A 17,620-nucleotide genomic window follows, 5' to 3' on the forward strand; every position below is an offset into this window, starting at 1 on the left:
AGATTGTAAAAAATATCTGAAAGTTTGATAATGTGCTGTGTTACCAAGGGATAGAGAGGCGGCCTCATCTGTTGCTGGTGGGACTGTGCATTGGTGTAATTTCTTCTGTGGAAGACATTTTAGCAATATCTCTCCATATGGAAAAGATGCACACTCATGACCCAAGGGCTCCACTTCTAGGAATTTATCCCTCAGAGGTTATTTATTACAGCATTGTTTATATTAGCAAAAGATTGTGTGTTAGGCTGCTCTTGCATTGCTATAAAGAAATATCTGAGACTGGGTAATTTATAAAGGAAAGAGGTTTAATTGGCTCACATTTCTGCAGGCTGTACAAGCATGGCACAGTCATCTGCCTTGCTTCTGATTAGGCCTCAGGAAACTTCCAATCATGGTGGAAGGTGAAGGGGGAGCAGGTACTCAGAGCGGGAGTGAGGGAAGCAGGGACATGCCACACATTTTTAAACTACCAGATCTCTCATAAACTCAGAGCAACAGCTCAGTCATTATCGTGAGGACAGCATCAAGCCATTCATGCCAGGTCTGCCCCCAGGACCTAAACACCTCCCATCAGGCCTTACCTCCAACATGGAATCACATTTCAACATGAGATTTGGAGGGGACGAACATCCAAACCATAGCAGATTGGAAACAACCTAAGTGTCTATTGATAGGAGGCTGGTTAAGCTATCACACGCTCATAGCAGGAGTCATGTGTGTCCACGGTGGGTGATGTGGCAGGATCAGGGCTGATCTAGGCATCTCACAGATGTTGTGGCAAAGGGACTAGATGGCTCAACCCTGAGAGCAGGAGAATGGTCACTAGACTGATTCTAGACTCCACATGGGTGTCGATGGACTTGTTGTATCAACAGAGCCTGGCAGGGCAACCCAGCCATGGGGAAGATGACAGGCTTCCCAGTCAGGCTGATTGGGCTTCATGTCAGCTCCAGTATGCCCTTTGTGACGTAAGCCTATGACCCAACTTCTTTGTGACTCAGCTCCATTATCTGCACATGATAACACTTCCATGGCATTATTGATAGGATGTATTTTATGTCTGAGGCACACAACAGGTGGTCAGTAAAAATTAGTTTTTCTGAGCCAATCATGGTAGCTCACACCTATAATCCCAGAGATTTTGGAGGCCAAGGCAGGAGGATAGCTTGAGGCTAGGAGTTCAAGAGCAGCTTGGGGCAACAAAGTGAGGCCCTGTCCCTACAAAATATAAAAACATAGCTGGGTGTGGTGGTACATGCCTGTGGTCCCAGCTACTTGGGAAGCTGAGGCAGGAGGATCACCTGAGGCCAGGAATTTGAGGCTACAGTGAGCTACGATTGTGCCTCCTGTCTTAGCCTCCCAAGTGGCTGGGAATACAATGGCATGCCACCATGCCTAGCTAATTCTATTTATTTATTAATTTTTTTAGAGGCCTTGCTTTGTTGGACAGGTTGGTCTCAAACTCCTGGCCTCAAGTGATTCTCCCCACTCGGCCTCCCAAAGCTTTGAGACTGCAGGTGTGAACTACTGTGCCCAGCTGAGATTCTGTTTTCTGATGTCTGCATCTGAGGCCTCAAGTTCCCCAACATTATAACAAAAGACTAACAAGGACTATAGGAGTTATGAGCCAGGAGCTGTGGATGAAACCAATATGTATGTATATCTCATAATATCACAATAGTATACAAAAACTTTCCTTCTAGATAGCTCTGTTCCTCCCCCTTTTCATGCTGTTATTATCACAAATTACATCCTTAAACATTTTGTACTTATCAAGATAGATATGTAATTATTGTATTGTGCAAATTGCGTATTATTGGTCTTTTATACCAAATGAAGGGGAATGAAGTTAAATACAAAAAATTGATTAATATTAACTTTTGTATTTACTGATATGGTTACCATTATTGTTACTTTTTATTTCTTCATGTTGATTTTAGTCTAGCATCCTTTTAGCCTGAAGGACACTCTTTAGTATTTCTCATTGGTTAGATTTGCTACTGAAGAACTCTCCCGGTTTTTGTTTATTTGAAAACATCTTAATTTCCCCTTCACTTAAAAAAATGACTTTATTGGCCGGGCACGGTGGCTCACGCCTGTAATCCCAGCACTTTGGGAGGCTGAGGCGGGCGGATCACAAGGTCAGGAGATCGAGACCATCCTGGCCAACACGATGAAACCCTGTCTCTACTAAAAAAAAATACAAAAAATTAGCCAGGCATGGTGGCGGGCGCCTGTAGTCCCAGCTACTCGGGAGGCTGAGGCAGGAGAATGGTGTGAACCCGGGAGGCGGAGCTTGCGGTGAGCGAAGATCGTGCCACTGCACTCCAGCCTGGTCAACAGAGCGAGACTGTCTCAAAAAAAAAAAAAAAGAAAAAGAAAAAAAAAAGACTTTATTTTTTAGAGCCGGTTTTGGTTCATGGCAATATTGAGCAGGGTAGAAGAGAGATCCCACATGCCCTCCGCTTCTGCCATGCACAGCCTCCTTCACCATCAGTGTCCCACCCCAGCCTGGTCCTTTCATTGCATTTGCTGAACCCACATCGACACATCATCCCCCTCCAGAGACTAAGGTTTATATTAGGGTTTATTCTTGGTGTTGTACATTCTGTGGGTTTTAACAAATGTAAAATGACATGCATCCACTATTATATTATGGAATAGTTCTACTAACCTAAAATTCCTCTGTACTTCCCCTGTTCATCCCTCTCTTCCCTCCACTGCTGGCAACCACTGATCTTTTTACCATCTCCACACTTTTCGCTTTTACAGAATCATATAGTTGGAATCGTATAGTATGTAGCCTTTCACATTGCCTCTGTCACCTAGCAATATGCATCTAAGATTCCTTCATGTATTTTCATGCCTTCATAGCTCATTTCTTTTTTCTTTTTCTTCTTTTCATTTCAGATGAGTAATGTGCCAACATCATAACAGGGTTTCAGGGTAGCACATCTCACACATGCATGAGAACACCCAGCTATCACACTTATGAACTACAAGAGGATCACTCATTTCTTCTTGGTGCTGAATAGTAGTCCATTATCTGATGTACCACAGTTTATCTGTTCAGCTACTGAAAGACATCTTAGTTGCACCCAAGTTTTGGCAGTTCTGAATGAAGCTGCAATAAATATCCAGGTACAGTTTTTGTGTGGACATAAGTTTTCAACTTATTTAAGGAAATACCAAGGAGTACAATTGTTGGATTGCATTGTAAGAATATGTTTGGTTTTGTAAGGAACTGCCAAACTGTCTTCCAGAGAGGCTGTCCCATTTACATTCCCAGCAGCAGTGAATATGAGTTTCAGTTGCTCCTGATTCTTGTCAGTATTTGGTGGTATTAGTATTTTGTATTTTGGCTATGCTAATGGGTGTGTCATGGTGTCTCTTTGTTTTGTGGTTCCCTGGGGGCATATAATGTTGAGCATCTTCATATGCGTATTTGCCATTTGTGTATGTTCTTAGGTTAGACGTTCACATCTTCTGCCCATTGTTCAATTGAGTTTTTTTCTTATTGTTGAGTTTTTTTGTTTGTTTGTTTGTTTGTTTGTTTTGTTTTCCTTTTTTTGAGACAGAGTCTTGCTCTTGTTGCCCAGGCTGGAGTGCAGTGGTGCGATCTCGGCTCACTGCAACCTCCGCCTCCCGGGTTCAAGTGATTCTCCTGCCTCAGCCTCCCAAGTAGCTGGGATTACAGCCCTGTGCCACCACGCCCAGCTAATTTTGTATTTTTAGTAGAGATGAAGTTTCACCATGGTGGCCAGGCTTGTCTCAAACTCCTCATCTCGGGTGATCAACCCACCTTGGCCTCCCAAAGTACTGGCATTATAATTGTGAGCGACCATGCCCGGCGTTGTTGAGTTTTAAGAGTTCTTTGGGCCAGATGCTCACACCTGTAATCCCAGCACTGTGGGAGGCCGAGGCAGGTGGATCACATGAGGTCAGGAGTTTGAGACCAGCCTGGCCAACATGGTGAAACCCTGTCTCTACTAAAAATACAAAGATTAGCTGGGCATGGTGGTGCATGCCTATAATCCCAGCTACTCAGGAGGGTGAGGCGGGAGAATCGCTTTAATCCAGGAGGCGGAGGTTGCAGTGAGTCGAGATGGCGCCACTGCACTCTAGCCTGGGCAAGAGAGTGAGACTCTGTCTCAGAAAAGAAAAAAAAAAAAAGAAAATCAATGGACTGTAAATCCAAGGGTTTATTTCTGGACTCTCAGTGCTATTCCATTTGTCTATGTATCTGTCTTTATGCCAGTACCATACTGCACTGTACCTTTGTAGTAAGCTTTGCAATTGAGTGGGAATATCTAGCTCTTCTTTACCAGGATTATTTTGGTGATTCTTGGTCCCTTGAATTTCCATCTGAATTTTAAGGTCAGCTTGTTAATTTATCTAAAGAAGCCAGCTGAGATTTTGGTAGAGATTGCTTAGACTCTGTGATGGGTGAAGGAGTTACAGCTATCTTAACAATGCTGAGACTTGGGATGTTGTATTAGTTCCTAGGGCTGCTGTACCAAATTACAACAAATCAAGTTAGGGTTAAACAACAGAAATCTATCCTGTGACAGTCACGGAGGCCAGAAGTCTAAATACAGGGTGTTGGCAGGGCCACTTGCTCTCTCTAGATTCCAGGGAAGAATTTGTGCCTTGGCTTGTTCAGCTTCTGGGGGCTACAGGCATTCCTTGGCTTACGGCTGCATCACTCCAGCCTCTGCCTCTGGTCACATTGCCCTCTCTTCTCTCTCAAAATTCTTTCTGCCTTTCGTGAGGCTATATGTAATTGCATCAGGTCGCACCTGGATAATCTTGGCTTAAACTCCTCCTCCCAAGATCTTTAATCTACTTAACTTTCTTTGCTATTAATATATAAGATAATATTCACAGGTTCCAGACATTAAGAAGTGAATATATCTTTGAGGAACTACCACAGATGTGTCTCCATTTATTTAGTTACATTTAAACTTTTTTTTTTTTTTTTGGAGACATAGCCTTGCCCTGTTGCCCAGGGTCCAGGCTGGAGTGCAGTGGTGCAATCTTGGTTCACTGCAGCCTCAACCTCTCAAGCTCAAGAGATCCCCCAACTTCAGCCTCCCAAGTAGCTGGGACTACAGGTGCATGCTACTATGCCCTGCTGATTTTTTCCATTTTTTTGTAGAGATGAGGTCTCACTATGTTACCCAGGCTGGTCTTGAAATCCTGGGCTAAAGCAGTCGGCCTGCCTTGGCTTCCCAAAGTGCTAGGATTACAGATGTGAGCCACCACATCTGGCTTAAGTTTCTTTCAACTATGTTTGTTTCCAGAGTATAGGTTTTACATTTTTAAATTAAATTTATACCTAAGTATTTTGTTCTTTTTGATACTCTAGTGGGATTGTTCATTGCAGGTATATAGAAATAAAATTGAATTTTATTTATTTATTTATGTATTTGAGACAGAGGATCTCTCTGTGGCCCAGGCTGGAGTGCAGTGGCATGATCTTGACTCACTGCAACCTCCGCCTCCTGGGTTCAAGTGATTCTCGTGCCTCAGCTTCCTGAGTAGCTGGGATTACAGGCGTGCACCATCACAGCTCACTAATTTTTTTGTATTAGTAGAGATGGGATTTCACCATGTTGGCCAGGCTGGTCTTGAACTCATGGCCTCGACTAATCCACACCCCTCAGCCTCTCAAAGTGTTGGGATTATAGGCATGAGCCACCACGCCTGTCCTACAATTGAGTTTTTTATATCAGCCTTTTTTTTTAATTTTTGTTGTTGTTTTGTTTGTATGTTTGTTTGTTTGTTTTTGAGACAGGGCTCTGTCACCCAGACTGGACTGCAGTGGCACAGTCTTGCTCACCACAACTTCTGCCTCCCGGGTTCAAGTGATTCTTCTGCCTCAGCCTCCCGAATAGCTGAGATTACAGGCGGCTGCCACCCCGCCTGGCTAACTTTTGTAATTTTAGTAGAGATGGGGTTTCACCATGTTGGCCAGGCTGGTCTCGAACTCCTGACCCCAAGTGGCCCGCCCTCCTTGGCCTCCCAAAGTGCTGGAACTACAGGCGTGAGCTGCCACACCCCTTTGCTCATTTTTGAATTGGGTTTTTGTTGTTGAGTTGTAGAGTTTTTTATTCTTGATATTAATTCTTCATCAGGTATTTTCTATTGCATAGATTCTCTCTTCTTAAGAGACAATGTCTTGCTATTTTGCCTGGGCTGGACTTGAAACACCTGGGCTCAAGCAATTCTACTGCCACAGCCTCCCAAGTAGCTGGTACTACAGGCACGCACCACTGTGTCCATCTGTGTTTCTCTCTCTTAATAGTGACTTTAAAAATTGTTTTTTTGGCCAGGCGCGGTGGCTAACGCCTGTAATCCCAGCACTTTGGGAGCCCAAGGCAGGTGGATCATTTGAGGTCAGGAGTCTGAGACCAGCCTCACTAACATGGTGAAACCCCGTCTCTACTAAAAACATACAAAATTAGCTAGGTGTGGTGGCATACACCTGTAATCCCAGCTACTTGGGAGGCCGAGGCAGGAGAATCACTTGAACTTGGGAGGCGGAGGTTGCAGTGAGCTGAGATTGCCCACTTGCACTCCAGCCTGAGCAACAAGAGCAAAACTCCATCTCAAAAAAGAAAAGTTTTTTTTGGTTGTGCGTGGTGGCTCATGCCTGTTACCCCAGCACTTTGGGAGGCCAAGGCAAAAGGATTGCTTGAGCCCAGGAGTTTGAGACCAGCCTAGGCAATATAATGAGACCCCCATGTCAACAAAAAATTTTTTTTAAAAAATAGCCAGGAGTGGTGGTGTACACCTGTACTCCTAGCTACTCAGGAGCCTGAGGTGGGAGGATTGCTTGAGCCCTGGAGATTGAGGTTACAGTGAAACATGATTGTGCTGCTACACTCCAGCCTGGGCCATAGAGCAAGAGTCTGTCTCAAAAAAAGAAAAGTATTTTTAATTATTATGGATACATAATAGTTATGTATATTTATGAGGTACATGTGATGTTTTGATGCAGGCATATGATGTATAATAATCAAATCAAGGTATTTGGAGTATCTGTTCTCTTGATAGTGTCATTTGATGCACAAAATTTTTAATTTTCATGAAGTCTAATTTATTTGATTTTAATTTCCTGTTGTTACCTGTGCTTTTGGTGCCATCCAGAAACCCTTGCCAAATCCAGTGTCCTGAATCTTTTCTCCTATGTTTTAAGAGTTTTATAGTTTTAGCCTTTACCTTTTTGTGTAACCCATTTTTAGTTATTTTTTTATTTTTATTTTTATTTTATTTTTTTTTTAGATTTGCTCTTATCACCTAGGCTAGAGTGCAGTGGTGTGATCTCGGTTCACTGCAAGCTCCGCCTTCTGGGTTCAAGTGATTCTCCTGCCTCAGCCTCCCAAGTAGCTGGGATTACAGGTGCCTGCCACCAGGCCCGGCTAATTTTTTGTATGTTTAGTAGAGACAGGATTTTGCCATGTTGGGCAGGCTGGTCTTGAATTCCTGACCTCAGGTGATCCGCCCACCTTGGCCTCCCAAAGTGCTGGGATTACAGGCGTGAGCCACTGCACCTGGGCTAATTTTTTTTGTGTGTGTGAGGCGGAGTCTCACTCTGTCGCCCAGGCTGGAGTGCAGTGGCGCGATCTCGGCTCACTGCAAGCTCTGCCTCCCGGGTTCACGCCATTCTCCTGCCTCAGCCTCTCCGAGTAGCTGGGACTACAGGCGCCCGCCACCACGCCCGGCTAATTTTTTGTATTTTTAGTAGAGACGGGGTTTCACCGTGGTCTCGATCTCCTGACCTCGTGATCCGCCCGCCTCAGCCTCCCAAAGTGCTGGGATTACAAGCGTGAGCCACCGCGCCTGGCCCTAATTTTTATATATAATGTAAGGTAAGAGTCCATCTTCATTCTTTCCATTACCACAGTGTTTTGATTACTCTGTGGCCTTGTAGTGAGCTTCAAAACTGGGAATTTTGAGTGCTCCAACTTGGTTCTTCTTTTTCAAGATTGTTTTGGCTATTAGGGGTCACTCAAGATTTTATATAAATTTGAGGATGGGCTTTTTCATTTCTCCAAAATGTGACTTTGGGATTTTGTTGGGGATTGCATTGAATTTGTTTCGAAGTATTTTATTCCTTTTGATGCTATTATAAATGGAGTTGTTTTCCTAATGTCCTTTTCAGATTGTTCATTGCTGGTATATAGAATTGCAACTGATTGTTTGTTTGTTTGTTTGTTTGTTTTTGTTTGAGACACAGTCTCACTCTGTTGCCCTGGCTGGAATGCAGTGGCGTAATCTTTGCTCACTGCAGTCTCTGCCTCCTGGGCTCAGGTGATCCACCTGTTACTGGTAGAGGGTCTTGACTCCAAGTTGTCCAGGTTCTTGGCATTTTGAACAAAGAATTGGACAAAACACCCAGCAAAGCAAAGAAAGAATGAAGCCACGAAAGAGCCAAAGCAAGGATTTATTGAAAACGAAACTACACTCCACAGTGTGGTGCGAGCGGGCTGAGCAGCGCCTCAAGGGCCTGCATATAGAATCTTCTCCTGTCCAGAAACCTCCGGCTAGAGGTTTGCCATTGGCCACTTCATGCTCACCTCATGGAAATGAAGTGGTGGCCTGCAGTTGGTTGCTTTCAGCATCAATCAGAGGCTGAAATGGAGTTCCAAATGTTACACTCTTGTGCAACATCTGATTGGTTGCATTTTGCAGCCAATCAGAGGGTAAGGTAAAGTTACAAAGTTGCAAAGGAGGACTCCATCCACAATCAGTCTGATTGGTTGCGGACAGCCAATTTCCCATCTACCACGCAGAAAAGGTTGGGAGTTTGCAAAGGGAGTAGCCTGAGTAGCCTCTGGTCCTTTTGTTATTTAGGCGTCGAAAGTTAGGATTTTCCTTTCAATTTAGTTGGGCATGAAACAGCCATAGGTTCCCTCCTCCAGAGCCTATTCTCCTGCCTCACTCCTACCTGAGTCTCCTGAGTAGCTGGGACTACAGGCACAGAGCACCACGCCCAGCTAAGTTTTGTATATTTTGTGGAAATGGGGTTTCGCCATGTTGCCCAGGCTAGTCTGGACCTCCAGAGCTCAAGCTGTCTGTGTGCCTTAAAGTGCTGGGATTACAGGCATGAGCCACCACACCTGGCTGCAACTGATTTTTAAGTGCTGATTTTGTATCCTGCAATTTTGCTGAATTCATTTATTGTTTCTAACAGGTGGTGGGTATTTGGGAGGGGGGTGTGTGTGTCTGTGTAATCTTTAGGATTTTCTACACAGATTGTATCATCTACAAACAGATAATTTTACTTTTTTCTTTCCTATTAATAAACCATAAGCCATATTTCTTTTTCTTTTTCTTTTCTTTCTTTTTTTTTTTTTTTTTTTTCGAAGACAGATTTTTGCTGTGTTGCCCAGGCTGGAGTGCAGTGGCGTGATCTTGGCTCACTGCAGCCTCCACCTCCCAGGTTCAAGCAATTCTCGTGCCTCGGCCTCCCAAGTAGCTGGGATTACAGGCGAGTAGTGCTTGCCACTACCCCCGGCTAAATTTTGTATTTTTAGTAGAGAGGGGGGTTTCACCATGTTGACCAGGTTGGTCTCGAACCCCTGACCTCAAGTGATCCACCCGCCTCAGCCTCCCAAAGTGCTGGGATTATAGGCATGAGCCATCATGCCCAGGCTTTTTTTTTTTTTTTTTTTTTTTTTTTTTTTTTTTTTTTTAGCGAAAGCAAGTTTATTAGAGAAGTGAAGAAACAAAAGAATGGCTACTCCATAGAGCAACTCCAAGGGCTGTTGGTTGGCTGCTTTCAGAATTCTCTATTTGCCTTTAAGGTTTGACCATATGCTATAATGAGTCTCAGTGTGGATCTCTTTAAGAATATTCTTTTTGGGTTTCTTACCTTTTGGATCCAAATATGCATGTCTTTCATCAGATTTGAGAAGTTTTTGGCCATTTTTTCTGTGAATGTTTTTTCTGCCCCATACTTCTTCTTGGTCTCCTCTGATGTGTATGATTGTACATTTGACCTTTAGACTCTGTTCATTTTTCTTCATTCTTTTTCATTTTCTTCATTCTTCAAATTGTGTAATCTTTCTTGTGTGCAGTGACTGAAGTTTCTGTTCTTGACAGTCAGCCAGTGACCTGACAAAGTTTCTCCCTTCCCAAAAGGTATTCCCATCCCTTTATATATCCTGATAGATGCTTTTGAGGGAAGCTTGTGTAGCCCAGGAAGGCTGAATGCAAGGCAAGGTCTGTTTCATTCCCTAAAGAAACCACTAGACCAACCAAAACCCTGAACCCATGCTTTGGAGGACAGGGTCCCCACTGCCCACTCTGGCACCAGCCAGACACCCCAGGAGTGCAGGCTGCTGTCGTCCAGCTCTAGGGCAGCAGGAACAGGGGCTGAGGAACAGGGATGGTAGCAGGCCCATAAGGATCTGAAATGATTCCAGAGTTTTGAAATAGTTGATAGCAGTTGCTCAGTAGTTTCTGTGGGAGCATCTGACCCCCTAGAGCTTCCTGCCCCGCTATTGTGCACAGTGTCACTCCTCCCATTGTTTTTGATCATACACGGATGATTCTTGTCTTATTACAGCTATTACATGGTAGCTGCAAATGTGCTCTTCTAGTTCTCTTATTTCTTCTATTTCTGTTATTGGCTATTTCCAGTAAAAAAGAGGAACTATTGCTTTCTTTACAGTAGATTTATGTTAGAAGTTGATACTGATGCTGAGAATAAAGTTTTCTATTTTTGTAATGATATATATAGAAAGAGCTCATTTTATATACATAGAAGTGTATGTGGATATTCTCATGTCTATAATTATATGGATATTTTGTAATTATATGGATACACATATTAGTATGTGTGGATATAAAAGTCTTTACATACATTGACATACAATAGGAACTTAAAGGATTAGCTGTATATGATTATTTATCTTGGAAGCTATAAATGCCCACCCAGCTTGTAGATGGTTAGAGACGTGTACAGTCCCAGACACATTTGCCTGTATAATGGGGCATGGTAACATTTATTCAGTACTTGCCATCTATCAGGCACGGGTCTCAGTACCTAACATGTTAGCATGCTTAGCATTAGCTCTTTTAATGCTCAGAATGTCCTAATCAGGTTGTTCAGATCACGGAACTGGGGTTCAGGGAGGTGAAGTAACGTGTCCAAGACCACAGAGCTAGAAAGTGGCAGAACCCACATTAAAACCGGAGACTTTGAGAGCAGAGTCTGGCATTGATAGGTACCGAGGTGTCTTTTTTTAGGAGACTACAGAAAGATAGGTGTTCTAGGACAGTTTTAACATTTGGTATCTTTGTAGTTTTTAGTCTAAAAATCTACTTTGTAGGGAAAGTATTATATTAATTAACACTTAAACGAGGTATAAGCTTATTTTTATATTTTTGGGACTGAAACAATAAAAAAGCTTCTTAAACCTTATTTGATAAAAAAGGGATAGCTTTTCAGACTTGATTGTTGAGATATTTCGGGTCTGTGCCTGCAAAATAAATAACTAGCAAAAATTTTGAAAAATAAGCAAAAGCCATGGAAACACTTTTTTTTTTTTTTTTTTTTTTTTTTTGAGACGGAGTCTTGCTCTGTCCCCCAGGCTGGAGTGCAGTGGCGCGATCTCGGCTCACTGCAAGCTCCGCCTCCCAGGTTCACGCCATTCTCCTGCCTCAGCCTCCCGAGTAGCTGGGACTACAGGCACCCGCCAACACGCCCGGCTAATTTTTTTGTATTTTTAGTAGAGACGGGGTTTCACCGTGTTAGCCAGGATGGTGTCTCGATCTCCTGACCTCGTGATCCGCCCGCCTCGACCTCCCAAAGTGCTGGGATTACAGGCTTGAGCCACCGCGCCCGGCCACCATGGAAACACTTAAAGCAGAAGTTAATCCTAATAGCTCAGAACTGCCGGAGTGTGAAGGTTGATTCCTGCTGGCAAGGCCATTGGAAGTAGCACTGAGGTCTGTTCAGCTGGAAGGTAGGCACTGGCTTCAGTGTTTTATTGGGGTTATAACATCTTTCCAGATAAAAAGGGAACACCCTCAAACGGCTGCCTCAGCCCTGTTCTTTCTGGGTGAGTGGGATTTACAGAGATCCTTGTTGGGAATGGCTTCCCGTTACGGACACTCTGGGTCTGTAGGTGATCGGCACACCTAGGCTGCCTCCGAGTGGTCATGAATCTCTTCTCTGCCCTTAATGCCCAGTGGATTCTGGGGGGCATAGCTTAAATTCCCTCGTCACTGTGCATAAATTAACTAAATTAAATGCAAACCAACACCTTGCTCCTCCGGCCTCCAGAGGGCTGTACTGTCCTGCAGAGCAATGACAGCGTCATATGTCTCTGGGGCAGTGTCCAGTTTGTTGGGGGACAGGCTTTTCCCCTCTGGATGAAAACAGGATTTTCTTTCACTTGGTGGCAAAGTTTATGTTTGTATCTTTATAATTAAGCTTTATAGCATTAGGATTATTGAGAGCCTACTCATTCCGATTTCCAAAAATGAAACTAAGAGAAACTGTGTTGCTTTTTATCTGGAATATTGCCCTCAATTTTGTAGTCAGCTGCTGAATGCTGGCCAGGTTTTCTGGTGATTTTGACATGCAAACATTTTATGCACATGTGGAATACCAAGGAGTATTAATAATTCAGTTTGCATGAAGAAGAAACTGAAGAGGCCTCTGAACTGCCCAGGTAAACAGTGTGTATTATTATAGTGAGCTGCTTGTTGTGAGGCTTCACTGAGGCACCTGCACAGGCCTGGGAGCCCCCAGGAACCCGCAGGGGCGTGCAGTGGCAGTGCTGGACAAATGTCTTGGTCCTGAGAGTTCAGGGAAAGCTCCCTGTTTCTTTCCTCCTCCCCGTGGGTCTGTGGAAGGATGATAGAGAAGGGGTGTCCTTGCCTCTGCCCTCACGCAGAGGCTTTGGGGAGTCTAAACAGAGGGCTGTGGGTGGGCAGCTCACGGGCTGTGGGCTCCCTGGGGAGAGTTAGGGCGGCTTTCTCCCCTCGGTGTTCTGTCATTTGCATTGGTTGTATTTCCAAGTAGGGAGGGAGGGGAAGGCCGATTTGCAGCAAGGCACCTCTGGAAATAGGGTTTGAGCAGCATGAGACTGGGATTCTGGGCACCTGTACATACATGGGACGGTAGTTCTGGTGTCCTTGGTGGCAGTATTACAGCGTGTAGTGAGTAAGCAGCAGTCTCTGTATGGAGCGCCTGGCCTTTTCAGTCATCGCCCCCTTAGTAGCAGGTGTTTAGTTCACCCTGTGGACCTCAAGGCCACAAGTGGCAGGAGCTGGGACTTGCCCAGAGCTGAGCTGCCTGCCTTGGCCACTCAGGGGCCCTGCGGCCTCACAGCGGGGTGTGGGCCAGGTTGCTGGTTCTCCGTGGCTGTGGAGTCAGCATTGCCAACCTCTGTTTATCCAGGGTTGTCTTTGCATGGGTCAGGAAGATCCTGCTGCTGTGAACCCCGGCATGTGACCTTGGCCTCTCTCTGTTGACCCTGGCAGCAGGAGCATGGCTGTTCGCTGACTCCTTATCTCTGCTGTCCCAGCTGATGCTGTGAGTGTGCACACAACTGTGCTGCAGGGAAATCAGACACTGGATTCTGGGCATCAGCACTCGTGCCAGGGAGCTGACCCCAGCCCTGCCCATGTTAGTGTACGTTTTGGTAACATCAAGTGCCCACCAGGCACTAAAGGGCAGCACTCATGTCATTTGATCAAACACTGCAGGTCAGTGGGCAGGGCCTTTCCAGCAGCAGCTGACAGCCAAGGTGCCCTGGCTGGCAAGTGTCTTCTGCTGTCACCCTTGGTCAGGGCCTGAAGCCCAGCTCTGTGCTCCCTGACCCTGTGTTCCCCAGCCCTGTGCTCCCCGGTCTTGTGCTCCCCAGTTCTGTGCTTCTCCACCCCTGTGCTCTCCCCAGTTCTGTGCTACCCACCCCTGTGCTCCCTAGTTCTGTGCTCCCCAGCCCTACCCATCACTGTGGCCAGGCCATGTCCATGCCTGGGAGCAGAGGCCATGCCATGGTTGGCCAGCCACACATGTCAGCCTAGGATCATGTCTGCCCTGGCTGTGCCCCTGAGAGCTGCCCACCATCTACACCAGGTCCAGGGCATCAAAGGATTCCTTACCCAGAGGAGGCTGGGGTGAGCTGAGAGAACTCTGGAAAGCAAATGTGGGTGTCATTTATGTTGTGGTGGAAGAAAAAAATATACCACGTAGTATTTTTACAGGACCTGGCCGACTCCTCCCTTCCATGGTGGTCCACTGTCCAGGAGCGAGGCCTTTTCATAGGACCACAGGCCACAGCAGAGGTGGGGGAGCCCACCCCTCTCAACCCCTGCTTTCAGAAGAAGAAGCTGGACAGAAACAGAGCTCCTCTCGCCTGTCGACCACAGGAGTCCCCTCTCAGGACAGTGCCTGAGGTGCACAGGCCACGCCCATGCCTCCCTGCCCTTCACTCGGCGGCACATGTTCATCTTCCAGTGGCGTTGTGGGGTTGGGATGGGCCAGGGGCGGCCACCAGCATCTCACACCTTGGTGTCTTTCACCCAGATAAGCCAAGCTCCAACCCCAGGAGAGTCCCCAGCCTGGTCAGGGCACCATGTTGGTCCTGTGGATACCACTGGGGTGGATAGAGGCTGGGTCCCTGAGAAAGGGGGAGGGAGAGAGACCGAGCAGCAAGAGTGCAAGTGTAGATGTGCAGTTGCAAGTGTAGATGTGCAGTTAACGTGACGTGCATTTCGACTCTTGTCAGGAGCCTCGTTAATGGTGGCCTGTGGTGCCACCGTGGGCCTGAAGGAGACAGTGTCCTGAGGTAGCTGCGCCCCCCACAATGGGACGGTGAAGGCACGAAGCTTGTTTCCAGGTTCCTCCTCCCCACAACCACCCTCCACCTGCAGCAGCCCAGGGCTGTCCTTCCAGAGGGCCTCCCCGTGATGCATCCCCGTCACCCGCAGAGGGTGGTGCTACCTGACAGCCACACTGCTGTGCATGTGGGGTGCTGCATCCGTGAAGTTCAGTGTTTACTCTGGTATTCTGTACTCTGTTTTAATTTTGTGCGTGGGGATGACTGGCTCCATAATGAACTTCACACCTCCCCAGGAGCACTGCTGTGTTGTATGTGCAGAGCCAGCAGGTGCGCAGCTCCTTGACCCATTGGATTTACATCAGTTTTTATTTTGCCAAATAACATACTCACATGGTTTAAAAATGAAAACATTCAGGCCGGATGTGGTGGCTCACACCTGTAATCCCAGCCCTCTGGGAGGCCAAGGTAGAAGGATCACTTGAGCCCAGGAGTTTGAGACCAGCCTGGGTAACATAGGGAGGCCGCATCTGTACAAAAAAGTTTAAAAGTAGCCGGGCAGGGTGGTGCACACCTGTAGTCCCAGCTACTTGGGGGCTGAGGTGGGAGGATCACTTGAGCCCTGGAGGTTGAGGCTGCAGTGAGCCGTGATCAACGCCACTGCACCCCAGCCGACAAGAGGGAGACCCTGTTTTAAAAACAAAGTCAGAAAGTTTAAAAAAGTGTATGTCAACATCAACTACCCCCCTCTGTTGCCTTCATGTCCCCATCTCTCTCCTTAGAGGCAACCACATTTCAGTCTTAGATATTTCTCCTGATACTCATGTCCATACCCTAATTGTACTGTTTTATAGCATGCAGAGTATGAGCAAGGTAATTAAACCTCATTCTGCTGTTATTTCTTATACTCTCTAGGCTCCCCAGTGGCCACTGTGCATTTTTGCTGTTGTCACTGCATAACATTGTCCACTGCAGAACCAACAGGTTGGCCATGATTACACTTCTACTCTTTTGCCAGGTTTGGCTTTATAGAGGCTGATGTTGTCTGGGCTTTTATTGTCTTACTGTTTTTTGGGTTTTTTTGGGGTTTTTTTTGTTTTTTTGGAGACAGTCTCACTCTATCGCTCAGGCTGGAGTGCAGTGGCATGATCTCAGCTTACTGCAAACTCTGCCCCCTAGGCTCAAGCGATTCTCTTGCCTCAGCCTCCTGAGTAGCTGAGATTTCAGGCGCCCGCCACCATGCCCAGCTAATGTTTGTCTTTTTGTATTTTTGTAGAGACAAGATTTCACCATGTTGGCCAGGCTGGTCTTGAACTCCTGACCTCAAGTGATCCACCTGCCTGGGCCTCCCAAAGTGCTGGGATTATAGGCGTGAGCCACTGCACCCAGCCCTGGCTTACTTTTTAATGAACTTATTCTTATTTTTTCCAAATGCTCCATCAGGCTTGTCAAAAGCCTATCCCTATTTTTCTCAAATGCTCAGTGGGCAGTACACAGCAGTCTGTTTGAAAGCCTATCCCTATTTTTCCCAAATGCTCAGTGGGCAGTGCGCAGCAATCTGTTTGGGGTTGGTCACCTCCCATCCCTGGCCTGGCTGAGCTCCTACACCAAAGCCTCCCGTCTTGGATGGAGCCCAGATCATGAGCCTGTGTCTTCGACTTTCTTGGTTCACCCCTTGTTTTGCTGAAGTGTGTGTTCAGCGTGGGTTATATAGACTTTTGGGTAGGTGGAAAGTCATTTACCCTGAGCACATGGAAGGCCCTGGGTTGGCTCTGAACTTTCAGCCTTGCTGCTGCAGGCATGGTGCTGTTCTGATCCCTGTTGCTGTGATGTGGGGCCGCTCTTTCTCTCTGGACATCTGTAGGGCTCACTCGTTAGTTTGCTCTGAAGTTCACGAGGGTGTGCTTGGCGCAGGTGCTTTTCATTTGTTGTCCCAAGCGGAACGACTTTTCCATCTGTGTGCTTGGAAAAGCCTTGTATTATTCTAATCATTTCCCCTTTCTCTTCCCTTGGCTCCCTTTTCTGGGCTTTTCAAGGATGTGTAGAGCTTTGGGATTGATTATTTTGCAGGAGAGGGAGGCAAGGAGAAAATTCAGATAAAAGTGCTATAGGAGAACAGAGTTGGGCAGTTTCAGAAAGCAGGCCACCATGTTTTGAACACTTTCTTTCTTTTTAAAAAATACATTTTACTTAAATTTAATGGTGGTAAAGAACACAACATGAAATTTACCCTCTTAACCATTGTTAAGTGTATAGTTCTATAATGTTAACTAGATTCGCTTAGTTTTGTAACAGATCTCTAGAACTTCTCCCCCACCCCAGTTTACGAAGGTATAATTGACAAATAAAAATGGCATATATTTATGGTGTACAAAATGATGTTTTGATACATGTATACATTATAAAATTGTTAAATCTAGCTAATTAACATATCTGACCCCTCACATACTTAATACTTTTTGTGGTGACATTTTAGATTACTCTCATAGCAATTTTCGAGTATACAATATGTTATTATTAATTATAGTCACCACGTTGTACAGTAGATCGCCAAAACTTATTTATGTCTTACCCAAAACTTTGCACCCCTACCCAACACCTCCACATCCCCGGACACCAGCCCCTGGCCACTCCGTTCACTCTTAGCTTCTCTGCGGCCAGCTGCTCTAGAGTCCACATCTGAGTAAGGTCTGTGCCGTTTGTCTCTCTGTGCCGGCCTTACTTCACTTAGCGTTAGTGTCCTCTAGGCGCATCCATGTTGTTGCAAATGACGAGATTTTCCTCCTTTTTGAGGTGTCATAATATTTCATTGTACA

The 17,620-nt window shown here is 45.8% G+C and overlaps 1 protein-coding gene and 1 non-coding gene across 8 annotated transcripts in view; one reads left to right on the forward strand and one right to left on the reverse strand.

Annotated features, from left to right (window-relative positions):
- Window positions 1-17,620, forward strand: part of NINL (ninein like) — a 141,404-nt gene that overhangs the window by 38,670 nt on the left and 85,114 nt on the right. For 2 of the 7 annotated variants that reach the window (XM_058432965.1, XM_058432966.1), the window contains exon 1: window positions 11,734-11,978. The exons of 2 other annotated variants lie outside the window; for them this stretch is intronic. Coding sequence is in view for 3 of the 5 variants with exons in the window: in XM_058432968.1 (XP_058288951.1) it covers window positions 1,623-1,653 (31 nt within the window). In the remaining 2 variants the exon portion in view is untranslated. Of the gene's footprint in view, window positions 1-1,461; window positions 1,654-11,733; window positions 11,979-17,620 lie in introns of those variants that run through there. 3 more of the 7 variants (XM_058432968.1, XM_058432962.1, XM_058432963.1) reach the window with 3 other exon arrangements.
- LOC116461569 (small nucleolar RNA U13) lies at window positions 2,905-3,008 on the reverse strand. The gene has a single exon (XR_004246107.1). It is a non-coding gene; the product is annotated as a small nucleolar RNA U13 (small nucleolar RNA).

Source organism: Hylobates moloch, unplaced genomic scaffold (genome assembly GCF_009828535.3).
Source record: "Hylobates moloch isolate HMO894 unplaced genomic scaffold, HMol_V3 SCAFFOLD_21, whole genome shotgun sequence".
NCBI classification, from domain to species: domain Eukaryota; kingdom Metazoa; phylum Chordata; class Mammalia; order Primates; family Hylobatidae; genus Hylobates; species Hylobates moloch.